Raw genomic sequence first — 19,789 nt, forward strand, 5'->3', positions numbered from 1 at the left:
GATCCACAGGTGGAGCTAATTACTTCATTTGTGATTCTGTGAGGAGACCTGGAAAACGCTAACTGTTGGTAGCTCTGGAGGACTGGAGTTGGCTGCCCCTGCTATAGGACGTACAGGGGTGGATACTCCATGCCTGTACCACATGTCGCTCTGCCAGTAGCACTGCGCATCTCTGTGTTGTAGTCTCTTTATAACCAGCAACATTTTCTTAGAGTCCCAGGTGTGAAAAAAGACCCCAGAGAGGAGACAGAAGGGCAACCTGACGTCACAGACAACAACAGCCACCCCGCACAGCGCCATGTACCGGGACAGGAGGACGCACTGGCGGCAGATAGCAGCAAAGCCCTGGTGAGTAGTCTCACAGCGGTGTCAGATCACCAGTTACATGCCGATATAGACACATTGTATTAATGACAGAGCCGGCCTTAGGCATAGGCAAACTAGGCAATTGGAATGCCTATGGGCACCAGCAGCTTCTGCTGATTAAAATGATATGCAGCATGCCTATATTCTGTGTGTGAGTGAGGCTGTATCTGCATATGAAATAGTGTATTCATGGAAATCACTGTAACATTGCATTCCGTATGCAGGTACAGCCACAGTCGCACACAGAATATAGGCATGCTGCATATCATTTTGCTCATTGGAAGCTCCTTGTGTGTGCTGGTCATAACAATGCATATAAGACGAATTTTCAACAAAAAAGGCACCCAACGTTAGCAGAACTGTCCGGGAGCTGCATGGCCTTTTGAGGCAAGATGTATGAGGAAACATCTGTATCCAAGCAGAGGCAGAGGTCACAGTGTTAGCGGCTGTGCGAGTGCTGTCTGCGGGTGGGTTGGTTGTGCAGTAGTGTTCGGCAGATGTGTAAGGCGCATTATGTGTGTCATGTATAAATGCACTAATAATGTGTGACATGTGTAAGGGACATTATGTGTGTCATGTGTATAAGGGCATTCATAATGTGCAACATATGTGTAAGGGGCATTATGTGTGTCATTATGTGTATGAAGGGCATTATTAAAGGTTGGCATAATGTGTAAGAGGCATTATGGTTATAAGGACATTAATAATGTGTGTCATGTGTAACAGGCATTACTGTGTGGTATTATCAGGGGTGCCGAGAGAAAGGGGTAGGGGGTACATATTACCCAGGCCAAAGTCTGATGGAAGGGCCCAGTGGGGGCCCCAGGCCCCCTTCCCTTAAGTGACAGCAGCAGCTGCAGCTCTTCTCCTCTGCCCAGCATACACTGCTTTGTGCTGGGTTGCAGTGTGGCCATGGAGGTGCTTAAAATACAATATTTTCTCAGGATTTTTTTCTAAGGGTATAATGTGAATAATGTGAGGAGTAATGTATATAAGGTAAAGTGGTACTACTGTGTGATGTAACGTGAATAAGGGACACCATCGCATGATATAATGTGAATAAAGTTGCACTACTGTGTGGCATCATTTGAATTGGGGGTACTATTGTGTGGCCATGCCCCTTCCCAGCAGGAACACACCCCTGTATAGGCTGCGCACCGAATGTGTGCACTGTTTCTATTTAAAATATTGCTGGTAGGAGCACCAAAATGATGACTGCTATGATGAGGGTTGATGGTGCTGGGAAAGGGGAGCAGGGTCACAGGCGGAACTAGTGGCGGTGCTAGGGGACACCAGCCAAAATCTTGCCTAGGGCGTCATTTAGGCTAGGGCCGGCTCTGATTAATTATTATTATTATTATTATAATTTTATTTATAAGGCGCCACAAGTGTTTCGCAGCGCCGTACAAAGGAACAATACAGGGAAACAAAACTTGGCATAACATTGAATAAATAACAAAAATACAGTACAAATAAAGAGCGCCACAGATCAATACACATTACAGCTTGGATATAAGTAGTGAGGACTCAATCAACATACAACTAGAGGCTTGAGGCCAATGATGGAGAGGAGTATGCAGACGAAGATGGTCACTGAGTGTTGGAGTAAAGGAGAGCTGTGAGTGAAATGTGAAGAGAAGTGGGCTTTGACAACAGGAGGGAAGAGGGCCCTACTCGGAGGAGCTTACAATCTAGTAGGAAGGGGAGACAGACAGATTACAAGAGGTGCAAGCGAGTGGGTGGTGGTTAGATAGCAGGATGTAAACAGGCAAGGGGTAGGAGAACCAGCTGGTTTATGCAGTGGAAGGGTACGCTTTGATGAATAGGTGAGTTTTCAGTGCCCGTTTGAAGCTTTGCAAGATCGGGGAGAGTCTAATGGAGCGAGGGAGTGCGTTCCACTGAAGGGGTGCAGCACGGGCAAAGTCCTGTACTCTAGCATGGGAAACAGTGATCAGGGTGGAGGAGAGACGACAGTCGTCAGCTGACCGTAGAGGGCGGGAGGGTGTATGAATGGAGATGGGTTCCCAGCGTCTATCAGCTTCCCCTGAGGTGCATCACAGGAACCAATCCGTACTCCCCTGTAACAGAACACAACAAATAACTGTACTAACAAAAAATAAAATAATCTTTATAAGGTTTAAATAAATCATCAACCTCGCTGATCAACCTCATTTCATCTCTTGTGTGCACTCAGCGGAGCCAAGCAGATATAAGGCATGGTGGGCAGTAGTGCAGTACTGTCACCTCACGGTTCTAACTGTAAGTATGGTGTCCTCACTAAATAAGCCCCACCCCCATACCTCCCAACTTTTGTGTTGAAGAAATAGGGACACTCGCGCAAGCGCCCGAAAAGGGGGCATAGCACATGCAAATGAGGGCGTGGTTTATGCTAATTAGCCGCGACCTCATTTTCATACGAGAATAGACGCTGTGCGCATGCGCACAGCGTCTATTCTATTAGATTGGGGGGTCACCCAACTGCCACCCCCCGCAGCGGGACAATGCCTGCCGCGGGTGGGACAGCGGGACAGGACCCGGAAATCGGGACTGTCCCGCTGTAATCGTGACAGTTGGGAGGTATGCCCACCCCTTCCCTCCCGTGTCTCTGTTGCCTGTAACAAACTTTAACCCCTGAAAGGAACAGCTGAGTGTGACATCACTAACGGGGGTTAGAATTGTTCATGTAACCTGTAATAGCGCCTGTGGAAACTCTAATATTTGTGTACATGGAATTGCACATGAAAGCCGGACTCTGCTCTGCATATATTTCATGCCCTTGTTCTATACAAAAATGTGTACTATTGTGATCATTGCAACATATGAAACAATAGGCAGCAGGGTGTTTTATTTTTTAAATGTAATTCTTCTAAAAAAAAACATTAGTACAAGCAGTATGGATAGAAAATCCACCATTGTATAACAGTCCCCTAGGGCGTTCCTGCTGACTAAGGTGTAACGGTCCCCTAGACCCTTCCTGCTGACTAAGGTGTAACGGTCCCCTAGCACCTTCCTGCTGACTAAGGTGTAACGGTCCCCTAGCACCTTCCTGCTGACTAAGGTGTAACGGTCCCTAGCACCTTCCTGCTGACTAAGGTGTAACGGTCCCTAGCACCTTCCTGCTGACTAAGGTGTAATGATCCCTTAGCAGCTTCCTGCTGACTAAGGTGTAACAGTCCCCTAGCACCTTTGTGCTGACTAAGGTGTAACGGTCCCCTAACAGCTTCCTGCTGACGAGGGTGTAACGTTCCGCTAGCACCTTCCTGCCAACTAAGGTGTAACGGTCCCCTAGCAGCTTCCTGTTGACCTTCCTGCTGACTAAGGTGTAACGGTCCCTTAGCACCTTCCTGCTGACTAAGGTGTAACGGTCCCTTAGCACCTTCCTGCTGACTAAGGTGTAACGGTCCCCTAGGGCATTCCTGCTGACGAAGGTGTAACGGCCCCTTAGCACTTCCTGCCGACTAAGGTGTAACGGTCCCCTAACAGCTTCCTGCTGACTAGGGTGTAACGTTCCGCTAGCACCTACCTGCCAACTAAGGTGTAACGGTCCCCTAGCAGCTTCCTGCTGACCTTCGTGCTGACTAAGATGTAACGGTCCCCAGGCACCTTCCTCCCGACTAGGGTGTAACGGTCCCCTAGCACCTTCCTGCCGACTAAGGTGTAATGGTCCCCTAGCGCCTTCCTGCCAACTAAGGTGTAACGATCCCCTAGCACATTCCTGCCGACTAAGGGGTAACGGTCCCCTAGGGCATTCCTGCTGACTAAGGTTTAACGGCCCCTTAGCACTTCCTGCCGACTAAGGTGTAACGGTCCCCTAACAGCTTCCTGCTGACTAGGGTGTAATGTTCCCCTAGCACCTTCCTGCCAACTAGGGTGTAACGGTCCCCTAGCACCTTTGTGCTGACTAAGGTGTAACGGTCCCTAGCACCTTCCTGCTGATTAAGGTGTAACGGTCCCTAGCACCTTCCTGCTGACTAAGGTGTAACGGTCCCTAGCACCTTCCTGCTGACTAGGGTGTAATGGTCCCTTAGCAGCTTCCTGCTGAATAAGGTGTAACGGTCCCCTAGCACCTTTGTGCTGACTAAGGTGTAACGGTCCCGAGCACCTTCCTGCTGACTAAGATGTAATGGTCCCTTAGCAGCTTCCTGCTGACTAAGGTGCACCAGTCCCCTAGCACCTTTGTGCTGACTAAGGTGTAATGGTGCCCTAAGGCGTTCCTGCTGTCTAAGGTGTAACAGTCCCTCAGCACCTTTGTGCTGACTAAGGTGTAATGTCCCCTTAGCACTTCCTGCCGACTAAGGTGTAACGGTCCCCAAACAGCTTCCTGCTGACTAGGGTGTAACGTTCCGCTAGCACCTTCCTGCCAACTAAGGTGTAACGGTCCCCTAGCAGCTTCCTGCTGACCTTCGTGCTGACTAAGGTGTAACGGTCCCCTAGGGCATTCCTGCTGACTAAGGTGTAACGGCCCCTTAGCACTTCCTGCCGACTAAGGTGTAACGGTCCCCTAACAGCTTCCTGCTGACTAGGGTGTAACGTTCCCCTAGCACCTTCCTGCCAACTAGGGTGTAACGGTCCCCTAGCACCTTTGTGCTGACTAAGGTGTAACGGTCCCTAGCACCTTCCTGCTGATTAAGGTGTAACGGTCCCTAGCACCTTCCTGCTGACTAAGGTGTAACGGTCCCTAGCACCTTCCTGCTGACTAGGGTGTAATGGTCCCTTAGCAGCTTCCTGCTGACTAAGGTGTAACGGTCCCCTAGCACCTTTGTGCTGACTAAGGTGTAACGGTCCCGAGCACCTTCCTGCTGACTAAGGTGTAATGGTCCCTTAGCAGCTTCCTGCTGACTAAGGTGTACCAGTCCCCTAGCACCTTTGTGCTGACTAAGGTGTAACGGTGCCCTAAGGCGTTCCTGCTGTCTAAGGTGTAACAGTCCCTCAGCACCTTTGTGCTGACTAAGGTGTAATGGTCCCCTAGGGCATTCCTGCTGACTAAGGTGTAACGTCCCCTTAGCACTTCCTGCCGACTAAGGTGTAACGGTCCCCTAACAGCTTCCTGCTGACTAGGGTGTAACGTTTCGCTAGCACCTTCCTGCCAACTAAGGTGTAATGGTCCCCTAGCAGCTTCCTGCTGACCTTCGTGCTGACTAAGGTGTAACGGTCCCCTAGGGCCTTCCTGCTGACTAAGGTGTAACGGCCCCTTAGCACTTCCTGACGATTAAGGTGTAACGGCCCCATAGCACTTCCTGACGATTAAGGTGTAACGGTCCCCTAACAGCTTCCTGCTGACTAGGGTGTAACGTTCCCCTAGCACCTTCCTGCCAACTAAGGTGTAACGGTCCCCTAGCAGCTTCCTGCTGACCTTCGTGCTGACTAAGGTGTAACGGTCCCTTAGCACCTTCCTGCCGACTAAGGTGTAATGGTCCCCTAGCGCCTTCCTGCCAACTAAGGTGTAACGGTCCCCTAGCACCTTCCTGCCGACTAAGGTGTAACGGTCCCCTAGGGCATTCCTGCTGACTAAGGTGTAACGGCCCCTTAGCACTTCCTGCTGACTAAGGTGTAACGGTCCCCTAACAGCTTCTTGCTGACTAGGGTGTAACGTTCCCCTAGCACCTTCCTGCCAACTAAGGTGTAACGGTCCCCTAGCACCTTCCTGCCGACTAAGGGGTAACGGTCCCCTAGGGCATTCCTGCTGACTAAGGTGTAACGGCCCCTTAGCACTTCCTGCCGACTAAGGTGTAACGGTCCCCTAACAGCTTCCTGCTGACCTTCGTGCTGACTAAGGTGTAACGGTCCCTTAGCACCTTCCTGCTGACTAAGATGTAATGGTCCCCTAGCACCTTCCTGCCGACTAGGGTGTAATGGTCCCCTAGCACTTTCCTGCCGGCTAGGGTGTAACGGTCCCCAGGCACCTTCCTGCCGACTAGGGTGTAACGGTCCCCTAGCACCTTCCTGCCGACTAATGTGTAATGGTCCCCTAGCGCCTTCCTGCCAACTAAGGTGTAACGGTCCCCTAGCACATTCCTGCCGACTAAGGGGTAACGGTCCCCTAGGGCATTCCTGCTGACTAAGGTGTAACGGCCCCTTAGCACTTCCTGCCGACTAAGGTGTAACGGTCCCCTAACAGCTTCTTGCTGACTAGGGTGTAACGTTCCCCTAGCACCTTCCTGCCAACTAGGGTGTAACGGTCCCCTAGCACCTTTGTGCTGACTAAGGTGTAACGGTCCCTAGCACCTTCCTGCTGATTAAGGTGTAACGGTCCCTAGCACCTTCCTGCTGACTAAGGTGTAACGGTCCCTAGCACCTTCCTGCTGACTAGGGTGTAATGGTCCCATAGCAGCTTCCTGCTGACTAAGGTGTAACGGTCCCCTAGCACCTTTGTGCTGACTAAGGTGTAACGTTCCCGAGCACCTTCCTGCTGACTAAGGTGTAATGGTCCCTTAGCAGCTTCCTGCTGACTAAGGTGTACCAGTCCCCTAGCACCTTTGTGCTGACTAAGGTGTAACGGTGCCCTAAGGCGTTCCTGCTGTCTAAGGTGTAACAGTCCCTCAGCACCTTTGTGCTGACTAAGGTGTAACGGTCCCCTAGGGCATTCCTGCTGACTAAGGTGTAACGTCCCCTTAGCACTTCCTGCCGACTAAGCTGTAACGGTCCCCTAACAGCTTCCTGCTGACTAGGGTGTAACGTTCCGCTAGCACCTTCCTGCCAACTAAGGTGTAACGGTCCCCTAGCAGCTTCCTGCTGACCTTCGTGCTGACTAAGGTGTAACGGTCCCCTAGGGCATTCCTGCTGACTAAGGTGTAACGGCCCCTTAGCACTTCCTGCCGATTAAGGTGTAACGGTCCCCTAACAGCTTCCTGCTGACTAGGGTGTAACGTTCCCCTAGCACCTTCCTGCCAACTAGGGTGTAATGGTCCCCTAGCAGCTTCCTGCCAACTAAGGTGTAACGGTCCCCTAGCAGCTTCCTGCTGACTAAGGTGTAACGGTCCCTTAGCACCTTCGTGCTGACTAAGGTGTAATGGTCCCCTAGCACCTTTCTGCTGACTAAGGTGTAACGGTCGCCTAGGGCATTCCTGCTGACTAAGGTGTAACGGTCACTTAGCACCTTCCTGCTGAGTAAGGTGTAATGGTCCCCTAGCACCTTCCTGATGACTAAGATGTAATGGTCCCCTAGCACCTTTGTGCTGACTAAGGTGTAACGGTCCCCCAGGGCGTTCCTGCTGACTAAGGTGTAACGGCCCCTTAGCACTTCCTGCCGATTAAGGTGTAACGGTCACCTAACAGCTTCCTGCTGATTAGGGTGTAACGTTCCCCTAGCACCTTCCTGCCAATTAGGGTGTAATGGTCCCCTAGCAGCTTCCTGCCAACTAAGGTGTAACGGTCCCCTAGCAGCTTCCTGCTGACTAAGGTGTAACGGTCCCTTAGCACCTTCGTGCTAAGGTGTAATGGTCCCCCAGGGCTTTCCTGCTGACTAAGGTGTAATGGCCCCTTAGCACTTCCTGCCGATTAAGGTGTAACGGTCCCCTAACAGCTTCCTGCTGACTAGGGTGTAACGTTCCCCTAGCACCTTCCTGCCAACTAGGGTGTAATGGTCCCCTAGCAGCTTCCTGCCAACTAAGGTGTAACGGTCCCCTAGCAGCTTTCTGCTGACTAAGATGTAACGGTCCCCTAGGGCATTCCTGCTGACTAAGGTGTAACGGTCACTTAACACCTTCCTGCTGAGTAAGGTGTAATGGTCCCCTAGCACCTTCCTGATGACTAAGATGTAATGGTCCCCTAGCACTTTGTGCTGACTAAGGTGTAACGGTCCCCTAGGGCATTCCTGCTGACTAAGGTGTAACGGTCACTTAGCACCTTCCTGCCGACTAAGGTGTAATGGTCCCCTAGCGCCTTCCTGCCAACTAAGTTGTATCGGTCCCCTAGCACATTCCTGCCCACTAAGGTGTAATGGTCCCCTAGCACCTTCCTGCCGACTGGGGTGTACTGGTCCCCTAGCACTTTCCTGCTACAGTGTACCGGTCCCCTAGCACCTTCCTGCCAACTAAGGTGTAACGGTCCCCTAGCACCTTCCTGCCGACTAAGGTGTAACGGTCCCCTAGCACCTTCCTGCCAACTAAGGTGTAACGTTCCCCTAGCACCTTCCTGCCGACTAGGGTGTAATGGTCCCCTAGCACTTTCCTGCTACAGTGTACCGGTCCCCTAGCACCTTCCTGCCAACTAAGGTGTAACGGTCCCCTAGCACCTTCCTGCCGACTAAGGTGCAACGGTCCCCTAGCACCTTCCTGCCGACTGGGGTGTACTGGTCCCCTAGCACTTTCCTGCTACAGTGTACCGGTGCCCTAGCACCTTCCTGCCAACTAAGGTGTAACGGTCCCCTAGCACCTTCCTGCCGACTAAGGTGTAACGGTCCCCTAGCACCTTCCTGCCGACTAGGGTGTAACGGTCCCCTAGCACTTTCCTGCTACAGTGTACCGGTCCCCTAGCACCTTCCTGCCAACTAAGGTGTAACGGTCCCCTAGCACCTTCCTGCCGACTAAGGTGTAACGGTCCCCTAGCACCTTCCTGCCGACTGGGGTGTACTGGTCCCCTAGCACCTTCCTGCCGACTAAGGTGTACCGGTCCCCTAGCACCTTCCTGCCGACTAAGGTGTAACGGTCCCCTAGCACCTTCCTGCCGACTAAGGTGTACCGGTCCCCTAGCACCTTCCTGCCGACTAAGGTGTAACGGTCCCCTAGCACCTTCCTGCCGACTAGGGTGTAACGATCCCCTAGCACTTTCCTGCTACAGTGTACCGGTCCCCTAGCACCTTCCTGCCAACTAAGGTGTAACGGTCCCCTAGCACCTTCCTGCCGACTAAGGTGTAACGGTCCCCTAGCACCTTCCTGCCTACTGGGGTGTACCGGTCCCCTAGCACCTTCCTGCCAACTAAGGTGTAATGGTCCCCTGGCACCTTCCTGCTGACTGGGGTGTACCAGTCCCCTAGTACTTTCCTGCTGAGGTGTAATGGTCCCCTAGCACCTTCCTGCTGACTAGTGTGTAACGGTCCCCTAGCACCTTCCTGCTAAGGTGTAACGGTCCCCTAGCACCTTCCTGCTAAGGTGTAACGGTCCCCTGGCACCTTCCTGCTGACTAGGGTGTAACAGTCCCCTAGCACCTTTGTGCTGACTAGGGTGTAACGGTCAGAGCCAGATTAAGGTCTAAATGGGCCTGAAGCTGAAAATGATCAAGGGCCTATTATGCGCAATAATAGGGGTTGTGGCCAGCACCTAATAATGTGGGTGGCGTGACCAGTGTTCTGGTTGGGTGGTCTGCTCATGGGTGTGTCTGTATTTGTGTAAATACTTTCAACTAATTATATATGCCTGGAAAAGGCAGGGGGCTGGCATAGGAAAAATGCAGGGAGATATATTGGTGGGTGCCCTCCAAAGGTGCACCCGCAGGATGCTGATGTCCTAAGATACTTGCGGGGTGAGGCGGCACTCCAGTCATAAAAAAATACTGAAAACTGAAACTTGGTAGACAATATGTCAGCACCTTTTATGTGGTAACCTAAGTTTACCACACCATATACCCCTTATACAATTCATGCAACACAATAGTAACCCCTTATACTGTACTTGCTTCTTACATATTATGCCACATGGAATGAGACAAAATTCACACCGATTGAGCAAAAATTCATACTATGGCACACAGATTGAGTCAAAATTCACATTATGCCACACAGATTAGGGCAAAATTCACATTTTGCCACATGGATTGAGCCAAAATACACACTATACCAGGCATGTCCAAACAGTGGCCCTCCAGCTGTTGTGAAACTACACGTCCCAGCAAGCCTTGACATAGTTTTAGCATTCCCTAATTGCAAAACTGTGGCAATGCATGATGGGACTTGTAGTTTCACAGCTGGAGGGCCATAGTTTGGACATGCCTGCACTATACCAAACAGATTGAGCAATAATGCACAATATGGCGCACATTAAAAATTTACACCATAATGCCCATTACATGTTAAGCCTCACACCATAATCTCCATTACGTATTATGCCAAACACCATAATGCCTATTAAAAATTATGCTACATAAGTGTTGCTTACCTACATGTTCATTGCCAGGGGTTCCATGCTCGTTGCCATGTGGGATTACATGCTCATTGCCAAGGGGGAATACATGCTCGCGGTAACTGGGGGACAGTCGCCGCCGGGCAGAAATGACAGCCATTGACAGCTGGGCAGAGAGTAGGGGGCTGCCCTGCTGTATTCAGAGCACTGCAGGTCCCAACTATTTGAAATAATACCCCTTTCATACCAAAAAATGCAGGGAATATGGTCCCAGGATCATGCAGGGACATTCTCGGACTGGCCCCTTTTACACCAGCCTAGTCCCTGCATTTTCTGGTGTGAGGGGGAGAGAAAACCACCCGCCCCCCTTTAAACAACCAGCTATATCTTCGGAACCAACTGACCCATTTACATGTAGCCTTCGAATGATTTTGGTCCCGTGAAACTGGGCCGTTTGGGTCTAGAGAAATCTGTACTCAAACAACATGAACAGCCATGAAATTACATTTCAGAAATGAAAAAAATAAATAGTTTTACCTGCAATATCGCTAGAACCAATGAACCCATATAGGCCAGGTATCAGATTGAAGGCCCAGCGATTTGGGTTAGACTGAGATCAACCTCGAGTTTCTGTGATGCTGTAGGGGGAACTGGCAGCCGTTGGAACCGGGTGGAGGTCGGAATTAGCGGGTCCAATGTTATCCTATGGGGAAAACGTTCCAGGTTTGCCTTGCGGTATCTCCGGTTCCCAGTGGGCTAGCGACGCGGGGCTGGTCTCATTGGAGAGTAGGCCTAGAACTATAGCTCCATCAGGCCCATTGTTAATCCAGCTCTGGTAACGGTCCCCTAGCACCTTACTGCTGACTAAGGTGTAATGGTCCCCTAGCACCTTCCTGCTGACTAGGGTGTAACGGTCCCCTAGCACCTTCCTGCCGACTGGGGTGTAACGGTCCCCTAGCACCTTCCTGCCGACTGGGGTGTACCGGTCCCCTAGCACTTTCCTGCTACAGTGTACCGGTCCCCTAGCACCTTCCTGCTACAGTGTACCAGTCCCCTAGCACCTTCCTGCTGACTAGGGTGTAACAGTCCCCTAGCACCTTCCTGACGACTAAGGTGTAACGGTCCCCTAGCACCTTCCTGCCTACTGGGGTGTACCGGTCCCCTAGCACCTTCCTGCTACAGTGTACCGGTCCCCTAGCACCTTCCTGCTAAGGTGTACCGGTCCCCTGGTACCTTCCTGCTGACTAGGGTGTAACGGTCCCCTAGCACCTTCCTGCCTACTGGGGTGTACCGGTCCCCTTGCACTTTCCTGCTATGGTGTACCGGTCCCCTGGCACCTTCCTGCTGACTAGGGTGTAACAGTCCCCTAGCACCTTCCTCCCTACTGGGGTGTACCGGTCCCCTAGCACTTTCCTGCTACAGTGTACCGGTCCCCTAGCACCTTCCTGCTGACTAGGGTGTAACGGTCCCCTAGCACCTTCCTGCCTACTGGGGTGTACCGGTCCCCTTGCACTTTCCTGCTATGGTGTACCGGTCCCCTAGCACCTTCCTGCTGACTAGGGTGTAACAGTCCCTTAGCACCTTCCTGCTGACTAGGGTGTAACAGTCCCCTAGCACCTTCCTGCTGACTAGGGTGTAACAGTCCCCTAGCACCTTCCTGCTGACTAGGGTGTATCAGTCTTCTGGCGCGTTCGTGCTGTGATGTGGTTATTCTTCTGTCTTCATAGAAAAAAGAGAATAAGAGGCGAAAGGGAAAAACAAAAACCGAGAAAGCAAAAAAAGCAGAGAAGCCGGAGGCCAAATTGACCAAGAGGGACAATCGGGGCACAGGGGCAGAAAATGGAAAAGCTGCATTTGTTGTAGGTAAGTCACAGATGCCTGAGGCAGAATCCCAGGAGGGGCACAGAGTTACCCTCAGTGTAGTCTCTTTTACACAGGTAACATGAAACGCTGTCCACTTACCACAGGTTAGTACATACACCTCCATGCAGCAGGAACAGGTCAGATGCTACACACACATTACAGAGAGCGTATCAGTCCCATCCACCCCTGCCCAATGGATGCTAACACTCTATATTCCCTATCACATGTACACACATTACAGAGAGCGTATCGGTCACATCAGCCCCTGCCCCAGTGGTGCTTACACTCTATATTCCCTATCACATGTACACACATTACATAGAACGTATCAGTCCCATCCACCCCTGCCCAATGGATGCTAACACTCTATATTCCCTATCACATGTACACACATTACAGAGAGCGTATCGGTCACATCAGCCCCTGCCGCAGTGCTGTTTACACTCTATATTCCCTATCACACGTACACACATTACAGAGAGAGTATCAGTCCCATCAGCCCCTGCCCCAGTGCTGTTTACACTCTATATTCCCTATCACATGTACACACACATTACAGAGAGCGTATCGGTCACATCAGCCCCTGCCCCAGTGGTGCTTACACTCTATATTCCCTATCACATGTACACACACATTACAGAGAGCGTATCAGTCACATCAGCCCCTGCCCCAGTGCTGCTTACACTGTATATTCCCTATCACATGTACACACACATTACAGAGAGCGTATCAGTCACATCAGCCCCTGCCCCAGTGGTGCTTACACTCTATATTCCCTATCACATGTCCACACATTACAGAGAGCGTATCGGTCACATCAGCCCCTGCCCCAGTGCTGCTTACACTCTATATTCCCTATCACATGTACACACACATTACAGAGAGCGTATCAGTCACATCAGCCCCTGCCCCAGTGGTGCTTACACTCTATATTCCCTATCACATGTACATACATTACAGAGAGCGTATCAGTCACATCAGCCCCTGCCCCAGTGCTGCTTACACTCTATATTCCCTATCACATGTACACACATTACACAGAGCGTATCAGTCACATCCGCCCCTGCCCCAGTGCTGCTTACACTCTATATTCCCTATCACATGTACACACACATTACAGAGAGCGTATCCCTCACATCAGCCCCTGCCCCGTGCTGCTTACACTCTATATTCCCTATCACATGTACACACATTACAGAGAGCGTATCAGTCACATCAGCCCCTGCCCCGTGCTGCTTACACTCTATATTCCCTATCACATGTACACACATTACAGAGAGCGTATCAGTCACATCAGCCCCTGCCCCGTGCTGCTTACACTCTATATTCCCTATCACATGTACACACATTACAGAGAGCGTATCAGTCACATCAGCCCCTGCCCCGTGCTGCTTACACTCTATATTCCCTATCACATGTACACACATTACAGAGAGCGTATCAGTCACATCAGCCCCTGCCCCAGTGGTGCTTACACTCTATATTCCCTATCACATGTACACAAACATTACAGAGAGCGTATCAGTCACATCAGCCCCTGCCCCAGTGCTGCTTACACTCTATATTCCCTGTCACATGTACACACACATTACAGAGAGCGTATCAGTCACATCAGCCCCTGCCCCAGTGGTGCTTACACTCTATATTCCCTATCACATGTACACACACATTACACAGAGCGTATCAGTCACATCAGTCCCTGCCCCAGTGCTGCTTACACTCTATATTCCCTATCACATGTACACACACATTACAGAGAGCGTATCAGTCACATCAGCCCCTGCCCCAGTGGTGCTTACACTCTATATTCCCTATCACATGAACACACATTACAGACAGCGTATCAGTCACATCAGCCCCTGCCCCAGTGCTGCTTACACTCTATATTCCCTATCACATGTACACACACATTACAGAGAGCGTATCAGTCACATCAGCCCCTGTCCCAGTGCTGCTTACACTCTATATTCCCTATCACACGTACACACATTACAGAGAGCGTATCGGTCACATCAGCTCCTGCCCCAGTGGTGCTTACACTCTATATTCCCTATCACATGTACACACACATTACAGAGAGCGTATCAGTCACATAAGCCCCTGCCCCGGTGGTGCTTACACTGTATATTCCCTATCACATGTACACACACATTACAGAGAGCGTTTCAGTCACATCAGCCCCTGTCCCCAGTGGTGCTTACACGCTATATTCCCTATCACATGTACACACATTACAGAGAGCGTATCAGTCACATCAGCCCCTGCCCCAGTGGTGCTTACACTCTATATTCCCTATCACATGTACACACACATTACAGAGAGCGTATCCGTCACATCAGCCCCTGCCTCGTGCTGCTTACACTCTATATTCCCTATCGCATGTACACACATTACAGAGAGCGTATCAGTCACATCAGCCCCTGCCCCGTGCTGCTTACACTCTATATTCCCTATCACATGTACACACATTACAGAGAGCGTATCAGTCACATCAGCCCCTGCCCCGTGCTGCTTACACTCTATATTCCCTATCACATGTACACACATTACAGAGAGCGTATCAGTCACATCAGCCCCTGCCCCGTGCTGCTTACACTCTATATTCCCTATCACATGTACACACATTACAGAGAGCGTATCAGTCACATCAGCCCCTGCCCCAGTGGTGCTTACACTCTATATTCCCTATCACATGTACACAAACATTACAGAGAGCGTATCAGTCACATCAGCCCCTGCCCCAGTGCTGCTTACACTCTATATTCCCTGTCACATGTACACACACATTACAGAGAGCGTATCAGTCACATCAGCCCCTGCCCCAGTGGTGCTTACACTCTATATTCCCTATCACATGTACACACACATTACACAGAGCGTATCAGTCACATCAGTCCCTGCCCCAGTGCTGCTTACACTCTATATTCCCTATCACATGTACACACACATTACAGAGAGCGTATCAGTCACATCAGCCCCTGCCCCAGTGGTGCTTACACTCTATATTCCCTATCACATGAACACACATTACAGACAGCGTATCAGTCACATCAGCCCCTGCCCCAGTGCTGCTTACACTCTATATTCCCTATCACATGTACACACACATTACAGAGAGCGTATCAGTCACATCAGCCCCTGTCCTAGTGCTGCTTACACTCTATATTCCCTATCACACGTACACACATTACAGAGAGCGTATCGGTCACATCAGCTCCTGCCCCAGTGGTGCTTACACTCTATATTCCCTATCACATGTACACACACATTACAGAGAGCGTATCAGTCACATAAGCCCCTGCCCCGGTGGTGCTTACACTGTATATTCCCTATCACATGTACACACACATTACAGAGAGCGTATCAGTCACATCAGCCCCTGCCCCAGTGCTGCGTACACTGTATATTCCCTATCACATGTACACACACATTACAGAGAGCGTTTCAGTCACATCAGCCCCTGTCCCCAGTGGTGCTTACACGCTATATTCCCTATCACATGTACACACATTACAGAGAGCGTATCAGTCACATCAGCCCCTGCCCCAGTGGTGCTTACACTCTATATTCCCTATCACATGTACACACACATTACAGAGAGCGTATCAGTCACATCAGCCCCTGCCCCAGTGCTGCTTACACTCTATATTCCCTATCACATGTACACACATTACAGAGAGCGTATCAGTCACATCAGCCCCTGCCCCAGTGCTGCTTACACTCTATATTCCCTATCACATGTACACACACATTACAGAGAGCGTATCAGTCACACCAGCCCCTGCCCTAGTGCTGCTTACATTCTATATTCCCTATCACATGTACACACACATTACAGAGAGCGTATCGGTCACATCAGCCCCTGCCCCAGTGGTGCTTACATTCTATATTCCCTATCACATGTACACACACATTACAGAGAGCGTATCAGTCACCCAGGAAAGCATAGGGAGAATCTAATTTGCTGGGATTTAAATCCAAGACCTCAATGCTATGAGGCGGTAATGCTACCAATACACCAAACATGCTGCTCTGTCATATTAGATTGGCATGCTGTAGTTTGTGTAATCCTAGATCTGCTCCCTCTGATGGTGATTTCCTCTATGTTACAGGGCAACCCAAAGATAAGAAAGCAGAAGACATATCTTACCCAAAAAGACCCCCAATACAGGTGCAGAGACAAGAAACCGTCCATGAAGTGCAGGAATCTGTCCAGGCGGTGCAGGAAGAGGAGAGAGATGATACAGATAAGGAGAGCGAGGACTCCTATGTAGTAGAGAGACATGAAGAGAGAAGTCCCACACCACCAGCCCCAACAGACAGGGGACCCGCAGTACAGGCACCCAGCCAGGGTGCGGAGCTACCGGCAAATAGACATACGGCAAGCACAGGTGATGCGACAAGCCAGGCTGAAGATGACCAGACCTACAGTGAAGCATCAGATGCCACGTCCGAGGTACCCTGCCAATCCTATTCCTTACTTATAGACATATAGTCCCTTCCCTAGAATATCGCTTCTAGAGCTATAGTCCCTGCCCTAGGATATCGCTTCTAGAGCTATAGTCCCTGCCCTAGAATATGGTTTCTAGAGCTATAGTCCCTTCCCTAGAATATCGCTTCTAGAGCTATAGTCCATGCCCTAGGACATCGCTTCTAGAGCTATAGTCCCTGCCCTAGAATATGGCTTCTAGAGCTATAGTCCCTGCCCTAGAATATCACTTCTAGAGCTATAGTCCCTGCCCTAGGATATCGCTTCTAGAGCTATAGTCCCTGCCCTAGAATATGGCTTCTAGAGCTATAGTCCCTGCCCTAGAATATGGCATCTAGAGCTATAGTCCATGCCCTAGAATATGGCTTCTAGAGCTATAGTCCCTGCCCTAGAATATGGCTTCTAGAGCTATAGTCCCTGCCCTAGAATATCGCTTCTAGAGCTATAGTTCCTGCCCTAGAATATCGCTTCTAGAGCTATAGTTCCTGCCCTAGAATATGGCTTTTAGAGCTATAGTCCCTGCCCTAGAATATGGCTTCTAGAGCTCTAAACCATGCCCTAGAATATGGCTTATAGAGCTATACTCCCTGCCCTAGAATATCGCTTCTAGAGCTGTAGTAACTGCCCTAGAATATGGCTTCTAGAGCTATAGTTCCTTCCCTAGTATATCGCTTCTAGAGCTATAGTCTCTTCTCTAGTAGTAGTTGTTTGTTTATTTATAAGGCGCCACAAAGTGTCCGTAGTGCCGCAGATAGGAAACAAAAAACAAATTACAAGGTAACGTACAGGGTGTGTTGATAAAATACAGCATAAATAGGGGTATAGCTGGTAGAACTAAATTCTGCATCAGTTGTGAAGTAGGTATCAAAATTGTTGAGGAGACTGAAGATGAAATAGAGAAAGGGAAGAACAGGGCAGGAGCACTGGTGAGGTAAAGAGGTAGGGTGAGTACGTGAGGATGGAGGGCCCTACTCATAAGAGTTAACAGACTAAAAGGAGGTGGGTGGACGAACGAAAAACAAAAGTAGGAATGGATGGGAACAGATGGAGGGGTAGGGTAGGCAGGATAGGAGGAGCTTAAGAGGTTAGGAGGAGGAGGGATAGGCTAGTCGGAAGAAATGGGTTTTGAGGGAGCGCTTGAAGGAGGTAAGGGAATCAGAAAGCCTGATGGTGGCGGGAGGTTGTTCCAGTGCAGGGGGGCAGCGCGAGAGAAGTCTTGGACACGGGAGTGGGAGGAGGTGATTAGGTGAGAGGTCAGTCGGCGGTCAGCGATGGAGCGAAGAGGACGGGAGGGAGTGTGGATTGAGATCAGTGAAGAGAGGTAGGGAGCGGTGGAGGAGGAGAGAGCCTTGTAGGTGGTGGTGAGGCGTTTAAAGAGAACTCGGAAAGGAATGGGGAGCCAGTGAAGAGATAGACAGAGGGGGGAGGCAGAGGTAGAGTGGCGGGAGAGGAAGATGAGCCTAGCAGCAGCATTAAGAATGGATTGGAGAGGGGCAAGGCGGGCGAGAGGTAGCCCAGAGAGAAGGATGTTGCAGTAGTCAAGGCGGGAGATGACAAGAGAGTGAATGAGAATTTTGGTCGAGTCAGTGGAGAGGAATAGTCTGATGCGCGAGATGTTGCGGAGGTGAAAGCAGTAAGACTGTGAGAGAGCACAAATGTGGGGGGTGAGAGAGAGGGAGGAGTCAATGATGGCACCGAGGCAGCGCGTTTGGTCTGTGGAGGGGATCTCGGTTTCACCAATGCTGATGGAGATAGTGGGAGAAGAGGGGATGTTCGGGGTTTGGAAGATTAGAAGCTCAGTTTTAGCCATGTTTAGTTTCAGGAAGCGTTGGGTCATCCAGGCTGAGATGGCCGTGAGGCATTCAGAGACCTTGGACAGGAGTGACGGGGATAGGTCGGGGGAGGAGAGATAGATTAGGGTATCATCAGCATAAAGGTGGTTTCCATAACCATAGGAGCTGATGTGGTGGTGTAGAGGGAGAAAAGGAGAGGTACAGTATGAGGTGAACCAGGAGAAGACCGTGCCAGTGATGCCAAAGGAGCGGAGGGTGTTGAGCAGGAGAGGGTGGTCAACAGTGTCAAAGGCAGCCGACAGATCAAGTTGGATGAGGATAGAGAAGAGGCCTTTGGATTTAGCCGATAGTAGATCATTAGTGACTTTGGTCAGGGCAGTTTCAGTGGAATGTAAAGGGCGGAACCCAGATTGGAGGGTGTCTAGAATGGAGTTAGCAGCAGGGCTATTTTTCAGCAGGCTCCAGCAGGAACTGAGGCCCTTATTCTAGTTCACTCTTTCTGACAAAATATTTCTTAGATGGACAAAACCATGTGCACTGCAGGTGAGGCAGGTGTAAAACCCCACCCAAATCTAATTATCTCTGCACAAGTAACACCTGCCTCACCTGCAGTGCACATGGTTTTGTCCATCTAAGAAATATTTTGTCAGAAAGAGTGAACTAGAATAAGGGCCTCAGTTCCTGCTGGAGCCTGCTGAAAAATAGCCCTGGTTAGCAGTAAGGTGGCTTTGGAGATGATTATAGGCCAGACATTTGGAGGCAAAAGGGAGGAGGGAAATGGTCCTGTAGTTGGACAGAGAGTTGGGGTCCAGATTAGTTTTTTTTTTAGAATTGGGGAGACAAGAGCGTTTTTGAAGGAGGAGGGGAAGATCCCAGAGGATATGGAAAGATTAAAGAGGTGAGAGTAGACCGTGGGATAATATTGGAGGGGATAGGATCAAGCGGGCAGGTGGAGGCAGAAGCGGATTGAAGGATAGAATGGACTTCAGCGGCAGTGGTGGGGTAAAATGTGGACAGGGGTGGGAAGGAGGGGAGTGGAGATGTAAGAGGGGAGGAGGGAGAGGGTGAGGTCATGGCAGCAGTGATGGCAGTCCTGAGAGAGGAGATTTTGGTTGAAAAGTAGGTAGCAAAATCAGCGGCTACGATGGAGGATGGAAGAGCTGGAGGATGGGGGGGGGGGCAAGGAGTTGAAGGTGGCGAAGAGCCTGCGGGGGTTGGATGAT

General features: G+C 50.4%; 1 protein-coding gene across 8 annotated transcripts in view; it reads left to right on the plus strand.

Annotated features, from left to right (window-relative positions):
• The window catches only part of KIAA2012 (KIAA2012 ortholog), a 225,103-nt gene that overhangs the window by 177,011 nt on the left and 28,303 nt on the right, over positions 1–19,789 (plus strand). For all 8 annotated transcript variants that reach the window (XM_083154101.1, XM_083154093.1, XM_083154100.1 and 5 more), the window contains 3 exons: positions 213–348; positions 12,149–12,284; positions 16,397–16,740. In XM_083154101.1, coding sequence (XP_083010227.1) covers positions 213–348; positions 12,149–12,284; positions 16,397–16,740 — 616 coding nt within the window. The remainder of the gene's footprint in view (positions 1–212; positions 349–12,148; positions 12,285–16,396; positions 16,741–19,789) is intronic.

The sequence above is a fragment of the Crinia signifera genome, chromosome 7 (genome assembly GCF_055691185.1).
Source record: "Crinia signifera chromosome 7, ASM5569118v1, whole genome shotgun sequence".
NCBI classification, from domain to species: domain Eukaryota; kingdom Metazoa; phylum Chordata; class Amphibia; order Anura; family Myobatrachidae; genus Crinia; species Crinia signifera.